Genomic DNA, 22,751 nt, shown 5'->3' with positions numbered 1-22,751 from the left:
AAAATATTTTGACCAGCTTTAACAGGGAATATTTCTGTTAAGAGATAAATAAGTGTTTTATGGCATAAGATAAATGTTTTATGGCAAACTGAAAGTTATTCCTTACAGGAACAGCTCTAGAGCTCCTTTACCATTTTAGCAGAAAGAACCTATTTTGCAGCTGAACTCTGACTCGTAAAAATCACATTTCCTTAAGTACTGTTAAATATTGTACATTTCAAACATTACAGGTTTCAGTCTGAGGGTCCAGCAGCACTTTGTCCAATTCTCCTATTACAGGAGCTCTTACAACCAACACCAGCAAAGCTTCTGGGTCCCACCCTGAGCCGAGAGCCCAAGAAAGGGCAGGGAACTTCCAGAACAGCCACATCCTGTGCTGGATGAGTCAGAAGGGTTCAGTCACCCAGCACACTATTTTCTAGGTGTTAATGCAGAGAGAAGATAAAGTGCAGATTTTTCCTATGAAGCAACCTCACATTTGCCACCTACACATCAAAATCTTTTCTCCAGTCATGCGCTTAACGCGTTCAGTCCCGGGTCAGCGGTGTGTGCCCTTCAGCACAGCCCCTCAGCCTGCCTCAGTGACCCTTCAGGGACCCACAGGACAGTCATCAGCTGAGAGCTGGGCAAGGGAGGATAACCTATTGCAGAGCCTGGAATCTGGGCCCATGGATCTGCTGGGGCATCTTTACCAGGGCTGGAGCTAACTCTGTAAAGCCTCAGTATTCCCTGCCTACAGCTGATGTTTCTGAGCTGCCAAATACTCTCTAGGCATTATATCCCCCCCTTTCTTAGAAGTTCACTGTTCCCTGCCCTCTTACTGTGCATAGCTGTCATTTTGTCCTCTCTCATCTGGACTACACTCACTTTGTTTGTGTCTACAACCAGGTTTCTATATGAATTTACCCATATTTATGAAAGACACCTATACTCTGTGCTCCAAAAAGAAATATTTGTGTGATCTTAGAGCAGGGTCTCCTGATCCATCTACCTGGAAGTGCTGGTGTTACATCCATGACAATTTCCTATCAGTCATTTTGCATGCAAGGTAATCAAGGCAAAGCACAACACTGGTAAAGTCAGTAGGATGATTACAGTGCCATGTGAGAAGTATTTTGTTAGGCGCCGGTTTTGAGAAATGTAATTTTGTAAGTGAAATTAAAATCTTGGTCAGCTTACCTTCGTTGTGGGTTGTTACTTTCTGATCCAATCAAATTCTAGCACTTTTTTGAGGTGACTGAGATTTCCTTCTATGAATGTGAATTTTAGTGACTATGGTTTTATGCTTTAAGAGTCAGCAAGTACTGTTCTTGGTAGTCTCAAAATGGATTTCAAAAGATCTACTGATCATCTGCATCAAAACCCAATTCTTTTCATACAACTATTAAGAATAATCAGTGCCAGACCTATAGCTTAAGGGCTTAAGACATAAAAACACAATTAACCAGGACAGTAACCTCGATTTCAATCTCCCCTGAAATATTTCTACTTATGTGCATCCATCTTCTTTGAACAAGGAATAAAAAGCACAGCACAGCACCAGGTAGGGCTGCTGGAGAGCTGTTTATGCTCACTCCCAAGAGAGTTCATCCTTGCAGACCCTTCAGTGCTGCTGTGTGGGATGCAGGGGCTTGCATGAGTCTGCATGGAGTTCACAGGAGCATTTATTGAGGATTTGACTGAAATCCTTTTCTTGTGTTAGATTACAAGGGGACATAGACTTTACCTCCAGACTTTTGTGTGGCAACATTCACATGATGCTTGTTTCTTCAGAACAAAAAATGCTGCTTTGTCATCTCAGTTGTTACTCAGAGAAAATGGCCTCTTGTGAGGAGCTTGGGGACTGGACACATGCCAGCAAAGATTTCTCCAACAAGTTTAAACAGAACCATTTTCATGTGGAAATACGCTCAGAAAGTCTTGTTTTCTGTAACTGGTTATGTGATCAGTGCTGTCAATAACCCCAAAGAAAAATATAGATGCTTATAGTATATAGAAAACCAAAAGCAGATGGTTACAATCCTGAGTTCTAGGACTTCAACCTGCTCCAATTTAATTTAATTAAAATGAAAACTGAATAGAATGCATTATTAAATATTGGTAATATACTGGCAGAAGAAATTATTTTGACAAAAATTCATATAATGGATGCAGATAAAAGTCCCTGAGTAACTACAGTGTGTCAAATTAAATAAAGCTTTATTGGAATCTAACAAAGCATGTGAGTAATGCACTTAAAATATCAAGATTTTTTCTCCTATTTTGAAAGAAGCATAATTAACTAACTTTAAGGAAAAGAAAAAAAAATTAAGCACCAATTAAATAATTTAATAGTTGTTACCCAGCACTATTGTGTAAGCTTTATTCATATTTAAACACATGAAGCTCATCTACTCCTAATTTGGGAAACTAACTACAGTATCATTTCATGAGATTCTATGTATTTGAATTAAAATCTTTTAAAGTCTGGATATGTACTTCCCAATCATTAGAGGACTCTTAGATGACGCAGTGGGAGCAGTGTAGTCAACTGTTCCCTCTGAAACATGGGACAGTGACACACGTAGCTGTGCTGAGGAAAGCCCCAGGTGGCACCTGTGACCCACCTGGTCCTGCCTGGTCACCCATGGCAGTGCCAAAGGGCAAGCTGGAATATTTTTTAATTTCTGGATTTGCACAAATATGTGCCAACAACTCACCTGATACCTTCCCTCACTGCAAAAACAAACAGGAAGTGGTATCAGCAATGGGACAAGGCTGGATCTGCCCCCTCGCAGGGTCTCTTGTATGTCAAGAGGCTAAGAAGGGCACTGCTGCTCCTTGCCACACACCACACCTGGGGCGTTCAGAACCTTGGTGTCAGTGCCAGCACCTGACTGAGACCAGGAAAAAGTTGTCCACCATACTGCAGATGTGACCCAGAAGTGAAAGATCAGTTTCACATAGGACAGATGATGCAGCAGTTCTGGAGATCCTGCACCCAAGGTTGGAGTTTGGTCTCCTTTAGGCCAATGCAGTGTGTGAGCTACAGCTGGAATGAGAAGACCTGAGCTTCTGCATGAGCATTCACAGCAGATCAGGAAACTAATGAAGCCAAAAATGTATCACTTATTCCTTGGTTGCTTCAGTTTTCAGCTGAATTTGTTCCTGATCTAGCTCATTTCATGATCAAATGAATGTGAGTGGTGGCCCATGGGTAAGGAGGGAACGTGGGAATGTCCCTGCAGGCAGCAGCTCATGTTGTGTGTGGTCAAGGAGACAGCAGGACCACAGCCCTGGGAAGAGCTTCATCTGACCTTTTCCTTTGCACGTTGCATAATGTAACCACACTCCACAGCTTGGTGTCATAGCCCATCATGGACATCCCTGTCTGTCTATGCCTGCATCATTCTCAGGGAAGAAATGACAGGGAAAATGCTAAAATGCTCCTTTTCCCCACTGCCTCCCCACAGAGCTGCCTCCAGACCATCTGTCTGGGAGCACACAGTGACACTGTCACACACCAAAGGCCCTGGGAGCTGCAGAGCCTTTCTGGCACCTTTGCCTCTGCACAGGCCACTCTGCCTGCATGGACAACACAACAGATCCTGAAGGAAGCTCCTGGCTGCTCCTCAGAACAGCATTTTCATATGTGGAATGAAGCATATTCCTTGAGAGGGTGCATGGCACTACTCTTGCCTGACAGCCTGATCTGCCAGTGCTGCTGCTTATTATAGCCCTAAAAAAAAGAAAACAGAACTGCTACCAAAGTGAATGGGGTTGGTTCACAATACTAAGCTTTGCTTGTAAAGTCAGTATTTCTAATACAAAGCATCTATTAGTCCATTAAACAACATAACATCAAATTAAATTAAAAAATAGAAAGCCCTTAAAAAAACAAACCATGAAATTAATGAAAAAAATGCTGGCTAAATAAAATGTGTTTGCACAGACAGCACTTTTGTAGCAATTCTCAGAATAGCCTGAGTTGCTTGCTGAACAAAGCCTATGAAACATGATGATTTTTGGATAAACATCTTTAAACAACAATCAACTAATTTTAACTATTGGAGACATGAAATGTAGTAAGAAAAGATGCCCAAAAGTTAGAATTTTGCAAACCCTAAGCGGAAATGACATTTTAAATGTCACAGCCAAAAAATGACAGAAACAATGACACACCAAAGGTCATATTCAGAGTAACATTCAAAAACAGAGACAGCTGAATATAATGCCATTAGTACATAACCATTCTCTGAGGGAAAAGGGAATTTTCAAATTGATTAAATTAGAAAGATGACATTGGAAGAACAAGAAAATAAATGTTCTTGGGAAATCATACAAGTCACTTCAGTGACTTTAGCTAAAGAGGCATTTGTTTTAAAAGAATGTAGGAGCAGCAACAAAATTTATCTGCCATATTTTCCTGGCTTGATGTATGTGAGTGCTTCTGCTTACATCAAGGTGATTCTACATACCCATTGCCTCAGCCAGACCAGAAACCTTCTGTCCATATATATCTGTCTTATTCCAGGCAAACGTGTACACCAAATTGGCTGCAGCAGGAAACCATTTCTGAAGCAGACGACCTTCAACAGCAACTATGAGATGGACTTTGGCCATTCCAGAAGGGATGGCTGTGTGTGTCAAAATAATGCGCAGCAGAGTTTTATACCCCGGAGTCCGACTGCTGAGATAACTGAGCTTCACAAAACTTGAAGGAATTGCGATTTCCTCTTGGACCACCTTGGAAAAAAACACATCATTATATCTACAGCCAAGAAAAATGCAAAATTGTAATAGTAAGACAAGCTAATTGTTTTACATATCACAATTATGATGTGAACACAGCACCACTGAAACAACTGGGTTTATTTCAGCAATGAAATAGTCAGGCACATGATAAAATGTCCAACATCAGACACTACTTGGTCAACTTACTGGATGGCAGGCTGTCTGTTTGATAAACAGCCTCTTCCTCTGATGCTTTACTCTTATGTACTGGGGAGCAAATACTGCATCTATGCACCTCTTCTTACATACAAACTGTACAGCTTTACCTTGTCTTTATTACTCGGTTTACTTAATAAGTGCACTTAACTGGAATACAATTAATATTTATTTACATATACACACATTTTCTATCATACACACTGTAATGTTAAGATACTATCCTGCTTTGCAGACAATAAATTTAACTTTGGAAGTGTTAAGAAAGGAAAAAAACCTTCCTGCTAAACCATCTGTGCAGTTAGGCCAAGCTCCAGCAAGAAGGGGCACGGAGTATGAAGGTGCAGCATTAGGAACCTAGCAAGCTAACTGGAGACACACAGCAGTGAGGATGAAACAGCCTGAGCATCAGTCATCTTGCTCACAGGTAAGTCTCCAGGGAGTGCAAGTGAACTCAAATCCCAGGGTCCTGCTGTCAGTGCTGCTGTCTGAACCACTTGGATTAAAGCAAGCTTGGATATGCCCACTGCGGGGTGGTATCAATTCCCACTGCAACAGAGATGGGCCCTCAGAGACTAGGAGGACTGCAAAGGCTCTGAGCTTGTTAGGTGAAAAAAGAAATTTGACCTTGACCTTCTGAATGATGTGGGCCTTGGAGCTACAAAAAGGGATTTAGCTCCTGAGAGAAAAGAGATGTTCTGGGACAGACTGAGGAAGAACAGGCAAGAGACGAGAACGACTTCTCGGAGGATGCTACCACAGTCACTCAAAAGCCACCTGAAAGCTAGACTGTGGTTAACAAGGTTAATTATGTTAGTGCATTTCTGTACTAATGAATCAACCTCTCACAATGTTAAATTCATCCTGCTTGGAAAAAGACAAACTGTTTTGTTTATATTTTCCAGTTTTAAAATTTTCCCTATTAAACAATAGATTACTTCATTTTCAACCAATTTTATTTACACACTGCAACAGTATCACTGTCACAGCATTGCTGCAGTACAGCTGGAGGCCTGCCAGCACTTGTCGTTTCAACATATGAAATGTAGTGTTGCCAGGGAAATCCTGCTCCCTTTATTGTTCCTGATTTGCAGTGTTCCCCTTCCTTCCTGCTGACATCCCAGCTGCCCTCTCTGTTATACATCTGACATTCCTTTTCATTTTTTAATAAAAAAGTAGGAAGAAATATTCACGCATTAATACATGCTAATGTATCTCTGTCTCCTATTACTCTCAGTTAATTTTTCCTCAATTCCCTGAACCATACAATGAAACTCAATCCTCTAAGAAACCTCCAATGACCAAAAAAAAAGAAGAAAAAAAAAAAAGGAAAGAACTGGGGAGCAGCTTCTGAGTAGACTGCATCTTTGAGTACCCCACTGTTCTCAGAAGACCAAGGCACACCTCATGTGGAGCACTGTGACCCAGTTTTTTCTTACTGGTGTGCAGCAGTTATTCTGAATTTATGTTCATTAGTTTCACTTAGTACATTCTGTGAAGCAATGCTATGACCATCAACTGGATGAAGCATGATAATAGCTATAGAGGTGTTTAGACATAATTCAGTTCAGGCAGGGGTGTCTCACATGCAGAATAAAGCAGCAACACTTTTATGAGGCTACAGGTACACCCCAAAGCATCTTCCAGGCTTGCTTGGTGAAATTAAAAGAGAACTCAGAAGAGGTAATATTCTTTAAAATCTAACTGCTCAAATAGCATACTAAAAATTAAGGGCATTAATATGACTTGAGCTGTGTTTTGGTGTGTGCTTGACTCTCACAAAGTCTTTTAAGTCCCAAGTAAAACAACAGTTAATTACAAGGTTAATTAGAAATTACTTTAAACACTTAAGGGAGTGTCAAGAAAAAATACATTGAAATTAAAAAAGAAGTCCTAAAGATCATGTTAAAATTGCTCTCTCTACCTTGGTAATAAGTAATTAAAATAATAAAACCCAATAATATGACATAAAGCTGTGAATGGATAAAACACCCCTAGGAATGTTCAAACCATCATGTCTCACACTGATGTTTGGGAAGTTGTACTGTTCATCTGTAACTAGCAATGGTTTTGTGCTTCACTACCAACAAATCAGGATTCCAATAATAATTCATGTTAGCATTTCCCACTTCCTTCTATTTGAAGGAAGAAATAAAGCATTTTTAAATATTAAAAAGTAAAGAAAGAATAAAGACAACAGCATCTTGTTAAACAGTGCCAAATAGATATGCACTGGTGCTATTCTGCCAGGTGAATGAAATTACAGCAGTTATTTGCTCACTGTCTTTGAAGATTGTCTAAACCTGGTTCTGCAACAGAAAAAACAGTTAATTTAGAAGTATTTTCATTACCTGCAGTTCTGGAATAACAGTTCCTCTTTCAGGACAGGACCCTCCAAATGCTGTTAAGGGGGAAGGGAGTACAATTGGATTTGGACTGATAAAACTACTGATGTCACAAGATGGTGTGTCCGACTCTGTTCTTTGCATTACAACTTTGTCTACAATGATGAATCTATTCCAAGGCAACCAAAGTGTTCTTTTCTCAGATATGAAAGGAGATCTATCAAAAACTAGAGTGACAGAGATTCCTCCAACAGCCACAAGGTCAAAACTGGAAAAGAAAAAACAAATAGTTTTGTTTCTTTTTGCTTTCTTCATCACATTACCACACCTTTCAATGCATCACAAACAGAAACTTTATGTTTGTTATTACAGCTCTTAATTTAGTATGTGAAATCATTCAAGTGTACATTCCTTGCATCACTTTGGTATCCACAACAAAGCTTAACCTCTGTGTGCTTTCTCCCTGTGAGCATCAACACCAAGGCACACAATTTCACTGTTACTTGGCCTCTCTCTCCTCTGTTTATCTGCTAGCATCAATACCAACAAGCCATCTGTAACAGAAGTGTCAACCCAGCTGCTTTGGTTTAGATGAAATGACATCCCTATCCCAGAAAAAGGATGCCACTCATCATCTATGCAGGAAGAATAAGCAGAGTAAGAAAGCTTAAACCCTGTTAGGCCTTAGCTCTATTAACATAACCCTTTCCCTTCTAAAAGCAGCAGGAGGAAAAGGTTGAGTACACGGTGCATATGACCTCCCTGCACAGGATATGAAATTTTTGGGTATGATGGTGATTAATTGCACTGAGAACTGAGTCAGCTCTTGAACACAAGGAGGGTGATCCTCTGGGAGCTAACTGTGAAGAACCTTTGGCACATCTGGGCTGCAAAACAGTGGGATATAGAAGGTATGCTGCACAGTCTCAATTTCCAGAGTTTCTGACATGCACAGTCAGGCAACACAAGGTAATATGTAAATAGCTACTTCACTCTCTGTATTACTGAATGCATCTATTATGGAGGTTTTTGATGGTAACAAACTCTGATAAGAAGTCAGACTTAATTATGCATATCTCATCACATTTCCCAAATGACACCGATTACATTCACAGCAAAATACAGGTAGCATATTTTAATGCAACAACTTTATCCAGGCTAGCGTAAGGAGGAAATGATAATTACTAACTTTCAGTAGTGCGATTTGAAAGTCAATAAACCCAGGTGAAATAAATATGCACGCTCAATACTTCTATAAATTGGCAAAGCCAAACAAAAAAAAAGAAATTGTGGAAACAGTGACAAATTGCACCACTTTTTCCCTGCCAGAAGACAGCTTCAGATTTCTTGTAATTCACAATCCAGCCCTTAAGAGCTTAATTGAAGTTCAGGAGCAAGTCATGACCCTATTGCAAATGGATGGCCAGCCCTGGAGTGCACTATAGAATATATTGAAACCTCACCTGCTTTGAGAAATGAACTCAGACCTGTGAGGGTGGGAAAGAAGGGGAAGCCAGGGCTGGTTATGGAACAGCAATTTAACCATCTGTCTTTGGAAAGAATCTGTTCCCACTTTTCCTTGTGTGCCTCAGGTGATCAACTAAAGGATTTGGCTTCACTGATGCCTCAATAAGCTACTTGGATGATTCACACTTAACAACAAAAACCCCAAAAAACCCAGGAAGACAGGATATTTCCTGGAAAACCTGAGTTGTGAAAATATTCCAATGTCAAGAAGGTACTGTTACAGCAGACCTGGCACATTTTGACTCCAGGAGTTTGAATGTCACTGTAATTTTGTTGCATTTCAGGTTTCTTTCTTCTTTGGTCCCTTCACTAGAGAGAGCTCCAATCAACTGTGCTCCCAGAGCAGGGGGCCAGATGTCATCCTCAAGCCACACTGTGAACTGTGATGTCTATGAAAATTTTGTACATGAATAGAAGTTGGCAGATGGCCTTAACTACACAAACCTAAACTAGTGGAGGATGATACATGAAAGCCTGACCTTCCATCCTGTCGACTGATGGTGTATCCATACTCATTGTGGTGCAGGAAACTGACGTTCACTCCAACCAAAGGTGTCCCATCGATTGCTACAACCTGGCCTCGGATGACACACGCCCGTCTGTAACAAGAAGAGTAGAAGGCAACAAGTTACAAACATGAGGAGGGTGAGAAGAGCATTGATTTCAGAAACTGGGCTGTGCCTTGGTCCCAGACAGACGGAACCACTCTGATATCTGACCGACTGCTGATTTGTGGAAGAGAAGTCACACAAGTCCAAAAGATTGATTTGAGAAAGCATTCTCTCATAAGGACGACACACAGACTCTCCCATGAACTGTTGGTATAGGGAGAATATCTTCCTGTTTCCTCACAAATTTTAGGGTACTATTTGTTCTGCCACTGAGTGGCACTGCAGAGGTTTCACTGATAGTGTGATTTAGCTTGCTGCAGCTCTAGGGAGTGATGGTTTGTGAAAGGAGAGAATGAAACCTCATTCCCTGCTGCTAGGTATAGGGCATTGCTGTCTATCAGAAAAAAGCTGAACTAATGTAATAAGGCAGCAGTGAGACACACAGGCTTCACCCAACTTCAGAAAGTTATACAGGTAAATTTACAGGGTGCCTAATCAAGTGTAACATACATTTTTCTCAATCCCCCGTCACACGTGATGCTCTTTTAGATTCCCTCTGGGATGCGCTGGACTTGCATCCACTTTCCACTTTTTCCTCACATTCCAGTGAAGAGGTTGGAACATGGCAGCACAGCAGAAGACATCAAAGTCAATGGACAGGAAAGCGAACTCATTACTAAGTGCGTCTAATCGGAGGCTAACAGGATCACAGAGTCATAGAAAATGAGAGCTGAAAGGAAATACAAGACTTTATCTTGTCCATTCCTTTGCCTCGGGTTAGATCAACTATGCCTACATCAATCCAGACAGATGCTTGTCTAACTCTATAAGCTCACCAAGTTACCCATTCCAATGCCTCTGCATGAGTGCTCTACTCATGGTTAGTTCTTCCTGCCGTCCAATTTGAACCTCTACTGCTGTCCTTTCTGACCACTGCTTTCACCTTAGTCACAGAAATGGTGAAGAAATTACTCTTTTTCTTAGCTTTAGCCTTTTACCTATCTGAATAGAGAAACATACAGGTATCAGGTCTCCTAAGAATGAGAACTACGATGTAAAGTATCCTTATGGTGTAGATTAGGACCTAGTGAGATTTTCTAAGGGTTTACACAGCTGCATTCCACTGAAATTCCTCCCAGTAGTTTTGCCCTGGGCTGTCAGCTACACCGCACCTCCATTGGCTGAACCAACCCAGATCTTAAAAACTCATGATATCACTGCAGCTATTTCCTGGAACTGCGGTTTGAGATAATGAAGTGAACAGTGTATGCAGAAGTCTTTTGCTAACATTAAGAGATTTAGGGTCAAAACCAATACAATACTTATGAAGTGAACTGGCATTAATTACTCACTATAAATGACAAACATAAATTTAGGCATCGTTATGTTTCTTTCTCAACTTGAAAATTGTGGCAAACCTCAACAGACACAGCCACTGCACAGTGAATATGTGATCTAAAGGAAAAAACTTAATAGTTCCTCAGACAAAAGTTATTTAGGAGTCCTATGAATTAAAAAAATATCCCTAGAGAGATTAATTGACCATGATCCAATGAAATCATATGCAGAAATAGGAGAACATAAATTTCAGCAAATTTTGACATGCTTCTTAAGATCCCATTCTCCCAAGCCACTAACAGGACACTGATTTATCACCATGATATCATCAAACCCATCTGACTATGACTTGAGAACACACAACTGGTAAAAATTAACCTCTTTGCCAGTACACCATTCACCACAGTTGCTAATAGGAATTCCATACTCCCATGCCATGAAAAGATGCTGATAAATCCTAGAGGAATGGGAGATGCTACATTACTGCCAATATGCAAAACAAGAGTTCTGATTTATCACCTGTTTTGTCTTCTACATGAAGTAAATTGGTTGTGGTCCTATTTGTGGCCCAAAATTTGCTGCTCCACTGAAGGCAATTGAGCTCTTGTTTGTCTCAACAGACTCACAAGACTCACTCAAAAGAACAGCCAGGTCCAATTACTCTGATTTCTTAGAGCAGAAAATACTTGTTTATATTATTTTCCCATATTTCTGACATCAACAGATGTGCATTTTCTTTTCTAATACCTTTATTAATGCATTCCATGCATTTACAACACACATAGGTGTGAGAGGGAGACCCCTGGGAGTAATCATTATTCAGTGCATTATTCTTCCACTCCTGTTTGTTCATTCCACACAGACCTGTCTTCTGACACTACTCTGTCCTCATATTTCATCAAGCACACAGATTGTATGACAAAAGCTCATCAAAATCTCCATCCATGGTCTTTCTTTCCTTTACTCATTCACTTTACTTCCCATTATTCATAAATAATATCAAGAGATTTATCTTTCAACATTCTCCTTTTTTATTCATCATATTTTACAAGCCACACATATTTACGGTATGTGATAAAGACACATAAACCTCATTATTCTACATTTATCTGTACTGAATTGTCTTTCTAATCTCTTGGATTTTAAATGTCCTAAGCCTGCCTCTGTGCTCCTATATTTGTCCTCATTATTTAATGTCTCTTTATGACCTACTCTAAGTTGAAGAGTCTTCTCTGGCCTCTTTTTGAATTACCAGAACCCACTAAATCTTTGACTAAGCATTTGATCAGAAATTACCTTTAATTCTGGGATTTACTGCAGCTATGAAAACATTTTTCAGTTACTTCATGACCATCTCTCCAAGGCTCAGGAGGTAACCAAGAGCCCCAGCTTGCAGTCAGTTCCCCCTTGTTCCCCAGTGCCCTGGCAGCTCACAGAGCAGACCCCACATCTCCAGGCATGCTGGCAGGCAGGTTCCCTGCAGCTGGCTGCTCAGAGAACACCTCACTTAATTCCTTCCCTTACAGAGCTTTTAGAGCATGTTCCCTGCAGTGATGTCCCTTCACAGGCAACTGCCACTTCACGCTTCCTTGCTTCAGCATCCATCTTCTTCCCAGCTGAGCTGGAGGCCTTGCTACCACTCACTGCTTCTCTTCATTTGAGCAGAGAAAGCTCTAAAGATCATGATGTTTCCTCAATGCACTGTACTTTCTGCCTCTAAGACTTATTCCACACTCCTTTGACTGCCCTGCTTTGCTTTCTCACGGGGGATAACTTGTACTATCTGTCCAATAGCCACCTATTTGTGATGATTGCATAATCTCAGACCTAAGGCTTTCCAAGCTGTTTTAACTTGAAAGTAAGTGCAAAAATGTCTTTTCTAATTTGGTGAAGCTGGGCAAGAACATGCCCCTGATAAGCTGCCTTAGTGCTTTCAAATGCATTAAAAATGTTCCCAGTCCCCTGGCAAGCTGTACTAAATCTGCAACTCCAGAGGGAGCAGTTGGCTTTTTGAGAGAAAGCTGAGATTCCCACGGGTTGCAGGTGGCCTAAAAGTAGGATTCCTCTGTCAATGCTTGATGGGTCACTCCACGAGCAACTGAGGAACTCACTACTCTGTGGATCTCAGGTCTCTGCTGTCAGGCAGTTTGTTTGACATCTCTAATTTAAAATATGAACAGAAGTTTAATTTCAGATGTATTCAGATGTAAAGCATTTTATTATTTTACCACCATTCTGCCTTGCTCTACTGCTACTTACCTGCTAGTTTTTTGCTTTTGCTTTGCATATTAAGTTTCCAATAAGCACCTCAGGCTGAGACATTAGGCTCAGATATGGAACTCTGTCAAGCAGCTTGTGAATTTGCAAGTGTCACATTACCAGAAGATGCCATTCACTGTATTACATTTCTGATTAAAATCTTCAATGAGAGAAATGAAGCTGAAGGCTAGTGAGGTACATTCATTTCTTCCTGCTGACAATGTTGCTGTAAGCAGCATTTGAAGGGTAATTAATTCAGTACCATACACTGGACCCTTTTCGTGGGCAATTTGCAGCGAGTCAAATAGCTTGCCAGAAGCATGCATTAAAACAAAAAAACCACCAAAAAACAAAACCTCAGCAAAGAAACAAGTTAAAAACCTTCCTGAGAACTGAAGTTGACAAAAACATTATAATCTGCTACACCCTGCTACATGCAGTAGGTTAAAACCATGCCTGATGTAAGCAAGTACATTTCCATTTATCCAGAATGTCTCTAATCTGCCTTTCAGATTGTCACAGTTTAAGTGGGAGTTTGCAAAAACCCAGTGTATATGACACAGCTTTGACATAACAAAAAGTAAAATGTTTTCCAAACATGTAGCCCTTAACATTATTTTTGGTGTGGTATTTAGCCATGGCTCATGCAAAATCCTGACAGTATGTATAATCCAAATGATTACATTTTAGACCTAAGCTAGAGTCCAGGACGCAAATGCAGAAGGATAGATGTCCCAGCAGCTGTCAGAACAACTAGTTTTACTATTTCAGATTATTTGGAAAATTCCAGGATACAGCAGAGACCAAACACTTCCAGTAAGAAGGACAGAGATAATCTTCACCATTTTGGATAGCTTTCCAAGATCTAATCAACAACATTTTGTCTCCAGTGAGATTCATGCAAACATCACCCATACTAGAGTTCCACTGACCTGTGGTATAGTAAAACACTGCACAATGGCATTTGAATCAGAAGACTGAAAACACTGGATAGATGTCTCTTCCTTAACTCTCCTCTCACCTCAGAGATTTCTTGTAAAGGGAAATGAAAAAAAAGAAAAAGGCAGATAGGGCTTTGCAAAACCGGAGTACCAGTGGGAATGGATGGCAGTGCTCTGAAATAAATACATGCCACTATTCCATCCAATCCTTCTGACATTTCGTGCTGAAACACCAATGCTGTAAAATCAGTGGCATTGCAGGCAGCCGTGAGTTAATATCATCTGCCTAGACACAACCTTTTCAGCAATAGCCCAAAGGAGATTAAAACCCCTCAAGCATTCTTTCCAGATAGGCTGGATCACAGATTTCTGATGTTTTTTACTGTAGCAGCAGTTGTCTTTGTATATTTTTTCAGTAATCTTAATTCCCAGGAGAAGAGCTGACACAAGATGACAGTCAGATTGGCAGTGTCAGAGGAAGATTTCTGAACAAAAGCACCACAGTTTAGCTATTGCCTCTATCAGAAACCCTGCTTATCTCTCATCCTTGAGTAAAATAATAGTTTTAAATAATATTTGACTTATGGATGAACAATATTTCAACAGCCTGGAAGACTCAAGGATCAAGCAAAGTGTGGACTGAGGATGTTCCTTTGGGGTGCCCAGCACATTGCAGATTACTGTTGACAAACCTCAGGAGACACAGCACAGCACGAGTCTCCAGGCACTGCCCTGACTCCAAAGATGCAGCCATCCTCATCTGAATCCCAATGATCTTCTCAAACTAACTGTGAATTTGTCTACAGTGGGAGGAAATGGTATCTGGGGTGTCAGTGACACACCAATGCCAGTAGAGTCCTACTCAGTGGCAGGAAGTCAGAAGCCATGGTGAGGGTGGGCTGCTGCTCCCACCGGGAACTTCACTGCTCCTCAGTCTTCAAAGGCATGGCAGGTATCAGGGTAAAGAAATGAAATACTCAGAAAAAGCTTTTAAATCCAAGTTAAATCCCATCAATGATAGCTTTAAAAGATCAATTCCTTATATCTATAAAAGCACGTTGATGGGATTATGTACAATCTGGCTGCTAACATTTGCAGTGTCACAGAACACTGTACAGGGAACTTGAGCACTCACCTCCTCTCTGAAAACTCCCCACTGTGAGGTATTTTGATGAGGAAAATTTTTCAGTGGTGACTTTTGGTTTAAACTGCACACAGAGCCAGCCAAGGACACTGCCCCAAGTACAGGCCTCATTCATAAGTGCAGCACTCCAAGAGACCCACGAGTGGCAGGTGGGTGCTTCTCATGGAGTTCATCTTCATGGCCTACTGCTCTACATATTTATAACATCCTGTTACATTATTGATAGTGATTAAGTGTTTAGGTATTTCAGATCAATAATGACTGTTTACAAATGTACTTTATTAAAAATTAATGCTGAATAAAAAAGTGCACTGAATTTGTGTGCATGATTGTGTTGAGGTTGTAAACTAAGTGCTATGTACTGTTAAAATAAAAAATTCTTATGTGCTTATTACTGGAACATGGTTTATCTAATGCAGAGGCCTAGCTGACAGGGTAATAGTCAGGTGATGTGGATGATTTGTGGATCTCTTTGTCAGCACGTAAGTTATAGCTTCCCAAGTGAACTGCAGCATAAAAACTTATGTGCCCCTCTATTTCAGATGTTCAAGAAAATATGTTACCAGGTTTTCTGAGCAAGTAAGTGCCCTTTTTCTACTGCACTGTTCCTTCCTGTTAAAGGGCAAAGCCAATCTCACAAACACTCAGGGATCACTCTGCTCTTTGCATGATAACCTGCAGCACAAAACAGTAAACTCCACACTGCTCTATCAAGGTGCTGTATCAAGGAAGTTTTTAAGTTATTTGTCTAGATTATATGTAAATTATGCACATTAAATTCATTGCACTGTAAATACCAATCCAACTGTACTGGGCAGAAAGGTGACTGAAGACAGCAGATGTGAACCCAACTTGTCCTTCTGCATCCTGCCTTTACATATGCACAGTGTGAAGGGCTGAACTTCCCCTGCTGATTTTACAAGTGTGAGACAACTTACCTTTCTCAACAGCCAGTCTTGTTAATAAGAGCAGTAGAGTGTGTTGGTGGAACACTTCCACCAACCAGACAGGTAGCAACAACAATCTGATAACCAAGATCCTCAGCTGCTGGGACTTTAAAGTTTGCTATCCTCTTAAGTATTTTATGAGCACTGGCAAAAAAATTTCAGCTATCCATATATCCCTAAATTTTCCTGGTTAAATAATTAAACTGCAATTCTCAATATTCAGAAAAGTCTTTCATTTAAAAGAAGACTCACCTGCTCTCAAAGGAGACATCTCCTGGGATGACATGAGTGCTTTCTTTCCCAATAAGGAATCTGATTCGATCATAGAAGAGCCTTGGAGGATGCTGAGAGAAGGGTGGTTGGCTGTGCTGAATAAGGTCTAGGGGATCAGGCGAACCGTGGCACAGAGGACTCGAGTAACAATTGCTTTGCTGACAACAGTCAGGGTCTACACAGTCTGTCAAGCCATCTAAAATGGAAAGAATGGAAACTTCAGGAAATGGAGCAGTTCTGAGAATAAAGTGCCACATTTATTATCAGAGAGCACAGGGGGGATGTAATCAATGCGAAGGCACACTGATTATGACACAGTCACATTCAATAAAGCATTAACATACATGCTTAGTCCAAGAGGGTTATTTGTCTCAGCCATTAACACTGTATCACCTCACCAAATCCTCACTCAGTGAGAAAACAGAACCTACAAACTCAGTGAATAGGGAAGAACAGGACAGTCTTCCCTGCAGACCAGGCAGAAGAAAGTCACTACACTTCACCTGTCAGTGCCATGGGATCCACAGTGTGCAGCTGCTCCCTCCAACAGCCCTTTACTGTCAGCACTGCCTGGTCACCCCAGGTGGGACATCCACTCACTAACTAGTCCTCAGTAACGAGGTCTGGAATTTACCCAATTCTCCTAAGTGTCCCCACTGCAGTAGTAAAAAAATGTACTTGTTATAGTTGTCTAACTTCTGTTTTAAGCCCTACAATAGTTTTACAAGTGGTATAGGGTATTTACTTTTCATTTATTGATTGCAAAACCAGAATGATCCAGAAAGGGCATAATTGTAACTCCACTCCTGCAGCTGATACATGAATACACACCTAGATTCAGGCTCTATCCCAGTGACCAGACAGTAACAGTCCTCTACATAGATGTTTGCACCATGAAAGCAAATTTGGGAAGTGAAAATAAAGCTAATTCTCCATTTTCAAGTATGAAAAATAGAAGAAATAATAGATTTTTTCATAAATCTACATTTCTTCATGAACAAACTTGCAGCAACGTTTGTGGGTGAAATTAAGTTACTTAAATATCTAAAGCTTACAATGAAAATTGAAGCACTGAAGTGCATCTAAATTAAGCACCTAAATAAAACTTAAAATTGGGCTATTGACATTTAATTGTTTCTATCAGCAGCTTAGATGTCCAAATTGGCTAAATTACATACTCAATCAGAAACAGATTTAATAGGAGATGGTAAAATATCCAACAATCTTCTTCAACATCCACTTTATAACTTAGCAGCTGTGTTACCTGCGTTTAAAGCAAGATAAAGGTGCTTTATCCTTCAACAAAGACACTCTGTATTTCTAACAAGGTTGGTTTGAATAAATGCAGAGTCATCTCATCACTGTATGGATCTTCCTTGTGTTAAAATTTGAATGCTATAGGATCAACATGCTGTCAGATATTTTCACTTCATGTTTTCACTTTCTGTTTTCTGTTCATACCAGCACTTTGAAGTCTTATCAAACTGCATCTCCTCTGGGCAAACTGCACCTCAGGGGTGCTCCTGGGGGGAGCAGAGAGCTCCTGGAGTTTTGCTGTTGATTTTAATGGGTGCAAGACCAATCCCCAGCCAAGCCTACTGCTTTCTCAACAGAGCTCTGTGAGAATGCTCAGTAAATGGCAGCACAAAACATTCACTTTGAAAAGAAAGCAAAAGCCCTTCTAGAGAACAAACATGTCTAATGAAATGGGCTTTTCTGGCATCTGAAAATCCTCGCCTGACCTTGAAAAAGATAATTGCTTGGCTAAGCAAAAAATATTAACAAATCTATCCTCTGCAACTGGGAAATCAGATGGAGCGGGCTAGTTTTTGTAAAGATGAGCCAAAGGCAACTGTGGATAGCAACAATAACCTAGGACCCTTGGCTCCAGCAGAGCTGGCATGGCTACAGGTCAGTGTGTGTCCTTTCCACATTCCCCAAATCCTGGAGACAACAGGCATTTGCCAGCAGTGGAAGAATAACTTCACAGGGCAATGTTGAGTTTATTGACTTTGAGTGTAGAAGTCACTTTATATTCAGGAAAGCCTAGGAAGCAACTGAAATCTGCTAGGAAGTCAGTAAGCTAACACAATAAGGCGCCTCCAGTCTAAACAAAAGCACAGAGGAAGGGATGGAGGAGTTCACAACATAAACCAGAATAATTTTCAGTGGGTTCTGATGGAAAAAAAAAAAGAGTGTTTTGGCTTGAAACTTGAAAAGCATGCTTGGAACTGCAAGGAAAAAAATTGTTTCATCTATTTTTTGTTCAAGGAATGACAAGCTCTATATTCTTAATAAGAACTGAAAAGCATCAAGTGATGCTTTTCAGCAGATCATCCAAGACTACAAACATTAAAGAATTCTACTAGATTTGAAAATGTCATAAAGACATTGAAATCTCTTCCTGTGGTTTATACTGGTAGTGGCTCTGCCAGGGGAAGGGTTATGGCAGTGACAAGCCTTGTTCGAGCAATCAACAGGTTTTCTGGAAGATGCCAATTTCTACAAGCTCACCACTGTCTACCTAAGAAACTTGACAAACATTGGTCTAGCAGATTTTTTGCTAATCAGAAAAAAGGAGCACTTATTTCAGAATAACAGTATCCATGGGGAAGCTGTTTTGAAGTAATTTATTCCACACTAGCAATTCTGATTAATTTTTTTCCTTGTCAACAAGCTATTAGATGTGGGAACTGAGCTGACCTGATTCTCTCATTTATATAAGAAATAAAAGTGAAAAGTCACAGAAATATTAGAATATGAAGGTCTGCCTAGGAAAGAAATAGCTACAAAAATAACACTTAACTATTTTGCTTTTTCTAATAGGGTCCTCATTTTCCTCTGCTTTGGTCAAGACCTTACGTACCTGGTGACCAACAGGGCATTCAGGCTGTACACAAAAAGAAACCAAGGAAAGGGAAAGCAGTTTTCCATCTTCCAGTCAGACTCAATTTTCCCCTGTTCTTTGCATTTTACTTGTCAGCAACATGACTGCCTCATAAACTCTTCCAGGTTCTGCTACTGGAGTTATTTTGGTTTGAATTACTTGCACCTGGTTTCATTTGCCTCTTCAGCCTCCCAGGGCTACAACAGGGAGGGTTTCCCATCAGGAGGGTGTGAAGTCCCAGAAGCAGATCTGAACAACTCATTTTGAGACTGGTGTGTGTCCTAACAGCACTAAAACTGTATGAAGTGCTGGATTCAGCAGGAACAGCTTACAGGCAACAAAGGCTACAAAGTCATCAGAGAAAGAAACTGCTACCCAAAGTAGCAGTATTTTGGTACTCAGTACTAATGCAAAGGAGCAGTGTTCTAGGTCACAGACCATCATTCATGGGCTCTCTTTCTGTCTCATGATGTATTTTTTAAAAAATATTTTGACTGGTCAGATGGGAATTTATTTCAATCTCCTCTCACAACCATGCAGAATGAAATAGAAGACACATGTTAGGCTCAGAGAAGATGCTTCATGGGCAGTAAGGCAGGAATTGCAGAGCAGCAGCTTCTCTGTGGACTCTTAAAATCATGTATTTGGCCCAGACTGCTGTGTGTATTTTAGAAAAATTAACTACAACTGTCTGAATAATGTAACTTCCAGCTTTTCTCCAAACAATCAACAAAAATTTAGAAGAGAAACTGACTTGCATAGAACTGAAAAATAGTTTTCTCATTTTGTCAAGAAGTAAAGTAATAAAACACCTGTTTCAGGGCAAACAGTGAACTCTTAAGCCAAAACAAAATCTTTGTTCCACTTTAGGCTCATTCAAGACATTGGTTTTAAATTAAACAATTTAAAAGAAAAAAGTAAGAAAATCCAATTCTAAGACCTCAAAAGAAAACTCCTATATTTTAGCACAATATCCATCAAAATGAACCAGTCAAACCATGCTGGTACAGAATCACAAGCTACATATGGAGGCAGGTTGTGATAATGCAAATTGTATTAACAAATGCACATGAGGATAAAATTTTCAACAAGCCAATCCTATTTGAATTGAGATTTTTAATCCAGGAGAATAACCCAGAAAAGAAAAAAAAGCCAAATAAATCTTGTTTATAAACTATATTGTCAAATTCATTCACTTGAAAATGCTACAAATACATTAGTCAGTTCTCAATCATTGGTCACAATTTTAGTTAAATTTTCATATCAGGAGCCAGCTATTAAAAAGCTCACTGTGTTAGCAAATCAGCTGGGTTTCTTTTAAATCTTAGGAGACAACAGTCAGGAGTATGAACAAACTACTACAAACAGCAAACACTGTAATTCATACAGCAGGAGATCCCTGTACACTGAAGTTTTTACTGTCAATTACCCCAAAGAACATCACAGCATAGGTGCAGACTAAAATGTATTTACAGATGTGTAAATGGTTTTGGTTTGTTATTAGCATTTTTTATTTTTTTTACATGAAAGAAAGTCAGACACATTCACACATACACTACAGACTTATATAATAAAGTGATTTACATTGAGTCTGAGATTATGGCTTCCCATCCTCCAGGTACCTTCTTTTGTATGCAAGGATAATGATGAACTGGGATTTTTGTTTTGAAAGTGAATTAGAAAATTAAAATATGTTTAATATTACTGCTAAAACAGAATTTACAAAGATCAACTTCAAGATAGAAAGCACTTCATAGTACTCTTCAATAATTTAAACAACCTCGAAGAGAAGGCAGAGCATGGCAAAACAAGTTCCTCTGTTTTCAGTCACAGCACTCCTATCTGCATTGCAATAGATCACAGAACTAGGACAAAATTTTCCCATTCCTTTGCTGGGGAATATATTTTTTCAGGAAGCCTTCTATAAGGAATGATATTAATATTTATTGGGTCAGGAGTGCGTGTCAGTGGAATCACACCAAGTTTTCCATCAAACAAAACACATTTTTTTGCTTATACGTTTATATATCTATATTCCTTCTTCGATATGATGGAAGGGATGTCACAAGTGTTGTGAAATTACTTCCTCAGCTATGCTTCTGCTGCAGTCATAGAAGGCTCATGTTGTGCTTGGTACAGCACATTTTCTGATGTACACATTGGGCAGCAATCTCTCTTCCACAGGCATGATCACCTTCAACAGCCAGAAAAATTGGCAATGGACCTGTGGCTATGGACCTACCTCTCCACTGGCTACTTTCCAGCAATATAAATCTCTCCATTTTCTGTATCTGGGAAAATGCTGCACAGTGAATGCATTTCATATGTTTTGCATTTGACCTTTCCATGTGCTGCAGAATACTTGTGTTAAGTTATCATTAAAATAAAATAACAGTTGGAAACAAAAAAGGCATTTTGTCAGCTTTAAGTTAATTGCAAGAACATTGAACAAGTCATATATTCTGTGTCTGATACAAACACCTATGTCACCCACTTTTCAAATCCCAGCATCTCTATACTTCTCATCTACCCTTGTAGTACCTGCAACTCATGAGCACAAATATGGCAACAACACAATAACTCATGTTCCTGAAAATGGATCTGTGTCCACAATTGGTACAAATTGTCTAGATACAATTTCAGGAGCACCCAAGGACAGTAAAGAGGCCCTGCATGGGGACACTGGTAAGGGGACAAAGAACAAAGTGGTTCACACCAGCAGTGTTGGCCTCCCCACCTCACCAGTGAAGCACACAACAACTTGCACAGCAGCTTCTTTTCTATTAAACCACTGAGACACTTTATTAACTGGCTGTGAAAATGAAAAATTCAATCAGACTCTACCTCCCATGTTGCTGATGTTAGTTATTTTAATAAACCATCCACTATCTTGTGAGGAAAACATAGCTAGTTAGCAATAAAACTTACAATTGCTATTTTTCTGCTTAAAAGTTCATTAAATGAGCAGAGCTCTCACCCTTTCAATCTTTTTTCACCCACGCAGGAGATGTACTGAAATTAACTACCTGGTTAACGTAAACAAATAGATTTGAAGTTTTATGGTAATGTCAAACCCAGAATACTACAAGAAGTGGTGTAGATGTTTATATGGTGCATGAACATATATGCAGACATGCTCAAAACCACATCCTAATGATGTTCTTGCTCAGTGACAGGAAAATCTAATCTCTCGATTAGATATGTTGTGCTCAGTTTTGGGTACCACGACATAAGATATAAAGCCATTAGAAAATGTCCAAAGCAGAGCTATGAAGATGCTGCAAGCCCTCTAGGGGAAGCCCTAAGAGGAACATCAGAGGTCACTTGGCTTGTTCAGACTGGAGGAGACTGAGGAAGACCTCACTGTGGTCTTCAACACCTGCAGAGGGACAGGCACTGATCTCTCCTCTCTGGTGACCAGTGACAGGACTTGGGGGAACACCACGAAGCTGTGTCAGGCGAGGTTTAGGCTGGATATTAGGAAAACGTTCTTCACCCAGAGGGTGGCTGGGCACTGGAACAGGCTCTCCTGGAAAGCTGTGACAGCACG

At 40.1% G+C, this 22,751-nt stretch overlaps 1 protein-coding gene across 2 annotated transcripts in view; it reads right to left on the bottom strand.

Moving 5' to 3' along the window:
- TENM1 (teneurin transmembrane protein 1) overlaps positions 1-22,751 on the bottom strand; it is a 227,078-nt gene that overhangs the window by 63,956 nt on the left and 140,371 nt on the right. For both annotated transcript variants that reach the window (XM_041396472.1, XM_041396471.1), the window contains 4 exons: positions 16,294-16,510; positions 9,281-9,400; positions 7,281-7,542; positions 4,458-4,725 (listed from right to left, as the gene is read on the bottom strand). In XM_041396472.1, coding sequence (XP_041252406.1) covers positions 4,458-4,725; positions 7,281-7,542; positions 9,281-9,400; positions 16,294-16,510 — 867 coding nt within the window. The remainder of the gene's footprint in view (positions 1-4,457; positions 4,726-7,280; positions 7,543-9,280; positions 9,401-16,293; positions 16,511-22,751) is intronic.

Source organism: Onychostruthus taczanowskii, unplaced genomic scaffold, assembly GCF_017590055.1.
Source record: "Onychostruthus taczanowskii isolate IOZ18803 unplaced genomic scaffold, ASM1759005v1 scaffold13, whole genome shotgun sequence".
NCBI classification, from domain to species: Eukaryota; Metazoa; Chordata; class Aves; order Passeriformes; family Passeridae; genus Onychostruthus; species Onychostruthus taczanowskii.
The sequence above is the reverse complement of the archived record's forward strand: the minus strand, read 5'-3'. Positions and strand labels throughout refer to the sequence as shown.